The sequence below is a fragment of the Cyprinodon variegatus genome, unplaced genomic scaffold (assembly GCF_000732505.1).
Source record: "Cyprinodon variegatus isolate N-32 unplaced genomic scaffold, C_variegatus-1.0 Scaffold3789, whole genome shotgun sequence".
In the NCBI taxonomy this organism is placed as follows: Eukaryota; Metazoa; Chordata; class Actinopteri; order Cyprinodontiformes; family Cyprinodontidae; genus Cyprinodon; species Cyprinodon variegatus.
The window spans coordinates 1-5755 of record NW_015154242.1 but is presented as its reverse complement, the minus strand read 5'-3'; the positions used below and the strand labels follow the sequence as shown (position 1 = coordinate 5755).

General features: G+C 40.5%; 1 protein-coding gene across 1 annotated transcript; it reads right to left on the bottom strand.

The window, feature by feature from the left end:
• Positions 1-76: 76 nt before the first annotated feature.
• Positions 77-4743, bottom strand: LOC107081270 (diencephalon/mesencephalon homeobox protein 1-A-like). Its single transcript, XM_015369469.1, has 5 exons — positions 4545-4743; positions 2833-3000; positions 2485-2663; positions 1954-2404; positions 77-1838 (listed from the first exon to the last, which is right to left on the bottom strand). The coding sequence occupies exons 2-5, from the start codon at positions 2984-2986 to the stop codon at positions 1420-1422; spliced, it is 1203 nt and encodes a 400-aa protein (XP_015224955.1). The 5' UTR covers positions 2987-3000; positions 4545-4743; the 3' UTR covers positions 77-1419.
• Positions 4744-5755: the final 1012 nt, after the last annotated feature.

Genomic DNA, 5755 nt, shown 5'->3' with positions numbered 1-5755 from the left:
ATCCATCCATCCATCCATCCATCCATCCATCCATCCATCCATCCATCCATCCATCCATCCATCCATCCATCCATCCATCCATCCATCCATGTTATTCCTGGTGAGGCTTGCTCTGGGGCAGGTGCTTATCTCCATTTGGACAACATAAAACACAAGACAAACCATCATGCATGAACGGATGAAAAGCAACAACAATTTAGAGAGGCTAGTTCACCCATATACCCATTGCAGACAAAAAGCAGAGCTAACAATGGAGTTACAATAAAAGCTTTTTTGTTTCTTTGATAATGCCTCAGCTCATATTTGAAAGATCTGATAGAGTTTTGCAAATAAAAATACAAAAGTCCCACGCAATGACACAGTTAACACTTCATTTACAATTTATTCTCTTGCATTAAACAGATAAATTATTCATATCTTAACCAAATTGACAAATACAGGTCTTTAATCTACAGTGATATATCATACAGAGATTTAGCAATATCTTTCTTTCTGCTCAAGCCAGTGGCAAGCGCAAAAATGTTGGCAACAGCAGTTTCTTTTGCCCAGTACTTCATTTGTGTGGTTAAAGCCATTGCTGGAGGTTAAACAGATTTTTTTTCCCACTCAAACCTCATGCACAAAGTTGAATTGGTTTGCTTTGAAACAAGTCAGGTGGAGCTGAGCATTGGGGGATATTTACAACACCATTTAGTCCAAGCTAAGAATCGTACCTTTGAACATGGAGGTCATTGTGAGTGATTAGACCTGCATACTGTATGTGGCATCTGGTCTCTTTCTGCTCTCATGATAGCTTTGTTGGGTGGCTTAAAAGCCATGCTCCAGAGGAGCTCATGCATGCACATTTAAAGTTTAATGAATAGGTTTAAACTATATTTTAATCCCCGATGAGCATTTGGAGAAGTGAGCACCAACTAATATTGCTGGACTTCATTTGAAGAACATCCATGAATGATCCAGAGCCTTCCATGGCAACTGCAGTCAAGATGCTTATGGTTGTTATCCCTTAAGTCAAAGTTTCTTTTAGTTTGGGGTGATTCTTCTTATCTGATGACGATAACAAGGAATCAGTAAAGTGTGTGTTGACAATCCATATTCAGGTAGGTTCTCCAAAGTGTTAACTTTGTGTGTTAACACAGTTTCTGTTGTCTAAAAGCTTCGAAGGGCCTTTAACTCCTGTTTACCATTGAACCATGGTTTTCATAATTCAAATTAAACATTAGCATTTGCTATTCAGCAAAATTTTATCTCTCATTTTGGATGGACATCAAATATTTGATCACCCAACAGTCTTGTGATATAACTGATGATTACACTGATGGGTTCTTGGACCTCTTCCAGAAATTTGCATGGATACATAAAGTTGCTTTGAGATGTTGAGAGTAAAGTAGGATTGCTGGCCTAAAATAGAGCCAGAGTTCAGTTAGGAAGCGTGTCCAGTCCCAGTGAGGCCGCGTGCTGCTTTGCTCTCAGCCGCAGGTTCTCAATGCTTGTGGTTTTGCTGTTGAGGCTTCCCGGTAGGCTGCTTGGTGCCGCCTGCAGCAGCGGGCTGTTCCACACCTGTTGGGCTTGTGATAGGGTCTGATAGTAGGATTGGCATGGCAGCGAGCCCAGTGGGGAAGGCATGTTGACGTTCATACCCAAGTAGGGCAGGGAGGAGGGAGTGCTCATGTCAAATGATGGGTAATGTACAAGGTTGTTTGTAGCTGCCATGTGCTGTCGAAACTGCTCCTGCAGTCGAAAGAGGCTGAGGGGAGATGAAGCGTAGGAGTTGCTCTGAACTAACCCACTGGTTACACTGCTGGAGGATGGCAGTGCAGGGGAGCTTATTGGAGAGTCTGAAAGACAGAAAGAGAACAGAAATTTCAGGATTAATTTAATTAATTGAATTCAGTTTACATTCAGTCCAGTCAAAATGGAAATCATACAGATTTATTAAATAGATATTTGTACCTGATGTAGGGCTTAGTCTTTTGCAGGCTGGAGAGCTGCTACCCATCTGGGCAGACCCCTCTCCTTGCACCTCCTCCCTGAGTTTCACCCTGGACTCCCCGCTTATTTCCTCCTCCTCTCGCTCAGCGTTATCTTCTGCTGCTGACTCGCTGTCCGACGGCTCTGGGGATGTGACGTTGACTTCCACGCTCAACTCTCCTGGCTGAGGCCGTGCTGCGGCCAGCCTTTCTGACTCTGAATGACAGGATGAAGAGGAGGAAGGAGGAGGTGGAGGAGTGCAAACCTCAGGAACCACAGTAGTGGTTGAGTTAGGAGTTGTTGTGGGGTCTGTTTTAGAGTCTTCTGGTGAGCCATCAGCAGCCCCTGATGCTTCCTTCTGCTTCTGTAGTTGCTCCTTTTGAAGGCTGCGCTGCTTCTTGCGAAATTTGGCCCGACGGTTCTTGAACCAGACCTGGCAGAAGAATGGATACATTTAGGTTCTATATTTAAATTAAAATACTTAATGCCTTATCAGGAACATCCTGGTTTTACCTGCACACGGGCCTCAGGCAGGTTGGTGCACATGGCAAGGCGCTCCCGCATCACTACATCAGGGTAGTGTGTCTTCTGGAAGGTCTTCTCCAGGGCCTCCAGCTGCTGAGCAGTGAAGGCTGTACGACTGCGTCGCTGTTTTCTGTGTTGGGAGCCATAGCGGGCCTCAAGGATAATGTCTTGAAATGTACAACCGTTGAGAAAAAGAAAAACCAAAGACCAGTTTAATTTAAGGGACTGGCAGGGTGGAGAGTAGAGCTCTTATTTAACTCTCATGTTACTTAACAAGCCACAGCCGTGGCAGAGGTACTGGTAAATTCAAAGAGAAAATGTGCAACTGATTCTTACCTGCAAGTCTCTCTGCAAGAGTTAAGGCATGCACTGAGGGCCTGTAGTCAGGTGCATGCTGCGCTTGCTGCGCCGCCTGTTGGTGAAGGTTGTACATGGCACTCAGGGAATTCATGGCGTGCAAAGAGTAGCCGTTCACCCCGTAGTGCTGCATGGCCGAGGAGATTTCTGCAAGCACAGATTTTTCAGGGATTTTCGTCAAACGTGAGGAATAAAATAAATTCAACTCGCAACACGTCAAACGATGCTGCGTATTGGTTTATTGGTCGCTCAAAAGACCAATATGTATATAGATAGATCCGTCATAAATTTTATGTAATAAGTTTGAATTTAATGAAAAGGTTTTCTCTAGATCTGCATATCATTCCTTATTATTTTTATGATTCAATAATACTTTATGAATCCCTATACATATATATATATATATTAAATCATATATATATATATATATATAAACACATGATGATATGATTTAATATGACAATTCCGCTGTAATAGTAGAGGTGCTAGTTTTAGTTTTATTTCCATGCACAATTATTTAAACAATCATAATATGTTTTAAAAATACAATATACGTTCTAAAGCTTAACAGTTACAGTTTTATGAAAAAGTATAAAAATAAAGGCTTTGCATATATATATATATATATATATATATATATATATATATATATATATATATGTTTATATTTAGTTGTTTATATTTATTTATATTTTGTTGGTTAAAATGTGATGTTTGAATTGTTGTTAGTAGTGCAATAAAATATATTTTCCTTTTGAACTTACTATCTTATTACACCATACGAAGCTACACTTGAGAACATTAGATTTTAGAAAACTAAATTTTATTTTTCGTCCCGAACAGTGTTGACCGGAGGGGGAGAATCTGTGGAGGGTCCCAGGTCACTTTTAGACGCCTGCGGGCTGACGGGGAGAACCGTGAACAGGTCATCAGAGAATTACGCACCGGATTCCCCATTGGGTTGCGTTTTCTTATGCGTCTGAAAATAGGTTTCAACTTTACAAAGCTACTAATTTATCATCTGACCTGACGCGTGAAAGGTGGGCCACCATGTGCTGCTGGGACTTTGATTTTAAAATATTGGATAAATGTATTAAAAAAAACACCTTATAGGCCTATTTTTTAATTTTATTTAATTTCATGGAAATGCTTTCAAGCATGCATAAAAAACTAATTGTATAACCTGTTTCATTGATCTCCAATCTGCGCTTTTAAACATAACATAATGCTCTTCTTTCAGGACAATGCCACGGAGCCTCGGGCTCTGATTAAAGCCTAATTATGCTTATTACCGTGGATTTATGAGTTATGCTGCATTTAGTAAAGAACAGCCTCAGGGCCGGAGCTCAGCGTGGAGGCGTCAATTTAGCATCAATATTAATCTAAAAGGGTTTGGAGATGTAAGGCTGAAATTATAGAGCCAACATAAACAGACAACCCAATGAATTCTTTTTTTTCAGAGTTTGGTATAATTTACAGCTTATTTACAGCTTATTTTTAATTTATTATTATTTTAAAGGTTATGTAAGGTTATTTTAACCTTCTATGATATATGAGGATATTTTGTTTATCATATAAAAATAACACGATAAAAGCAACGCTTTAAACGTATTAAATATTCCACTTTGTTCGCACAAATTATACACAAAACTAACACCGTGTTTTAACTTTTGATTGAGCAAAAGCCTTACCTGTTTTCTCTGCAATCTGTAGATGTATCCACCAGAATGAAGATGCGCTTCACTTCTTTCCAAAGTTTACCAGCCGCACTTTCCTTCTCTTCACTCCCGTTGTCCTTTAGTTTACCGTCTTGAGGATAGTCCGCTGCGTGCGCTGCGCTCCGCGGACCGCTCAGTGTTTGCTGTGGCTGTGGGGAGGATGCAAAGCTACCATCCAAGAGCTTTTAAACCGCTCCGGGTGGGGTCACCGGGGACGCACGGACGCTCCAATCGGTGCACCAATCACGTGGCGTTGCTCCTCTTTATCCTATAGCGGGCCCCTCCCCTGTCCGTGGGACCCCAGGTTTAGGATCACACCTGAGTTGATCATAAAAAAACATAAACATTTTTTTAATAGTTGTGCAGATATTTAATGATCCTGCACAGTTGATTAAATTGAATTTTTTCGGAGATGTGACCCTTTCTGTGAACAATTTCACATCTATTATTAACATAATAAATCAATAAACATGATATTCTGGTAATTATATGGCAGTTTTGTACAAAAACAAGAGTCAAACTAGTATTAAAAAAAAACCCTTTATCTTACATCTGTTTTCTATCCGTGTTTGGATTTTACTGTAAAGTGACAAAAACATCCTAATGTTCACGCAGTCTTATAAAATAAATGATAACATAAAATCTGCCATCTCCAACATTGAAGCAGGTTGTTATTTTTTCTATAGCAAATATGTTTCTGTAAATCAAATACTGACCTGTTAACAAATAATAAGTGATGGAATCGGCTGATGTTCTAAAACATTTGCATAAATCAGGAAATCTAATCTGAAGTTATGAGATATTTAAGAGAATTCATAAAAAAAGAGATCCGTCATCGCGGGTTAATTAAATGATATGCAAATGCCAGGCTCAGATTAGGCCCTTATGCGCGCTTTGCGGTGAGCGCCGCGCGGCCACTCTCGGGTTAACGCCGCGCGCTCTTCAGTTTTCCTTTGCAATTTCCGCGCGTTTTGTTGGGAATGCTGCAGAGATGGAGAGATGCAGGCCGGGGAGCCGCTGTGCCTCCAACAGCTCCCCGGCCCCGCAGGGATTTGGGTTAGAATTGGGTAGACAAGACGCCATTTCACCCCTCCAAAAAATGTCTTAAAATGACTGCTGGTAAGAGGATTAAAACAATAATACCCCCTCCTTCTTCTTCGAGTTTTTTTTTTTTTTTTTTTTTT

Bases quoted from the DNA above. Each gene is read 5' to 3' on its own strand.
- LOC107081270 (XM_015369469.1), bottom strand. From the start codon at position 2,986: ATGCAGCACTACGGGGTGAACGGCTACTCTTTGCACGCCATGAATTCC. The intron at 2,664-2,832 runs GTAAGAATCAGT...GTACATTTCAAG, and splicing joins TCTTGCAGAGAGACTTGCAG to ACATTATCCTTGAGGCCCGC. The intron at 1,839-1,953 runs GTACAAATATCT...TCTGTCTTTCAG, and splicing joins AAGACTAAGCCCTACATCAG to ACTCTCCAATAAGCTCCCCT.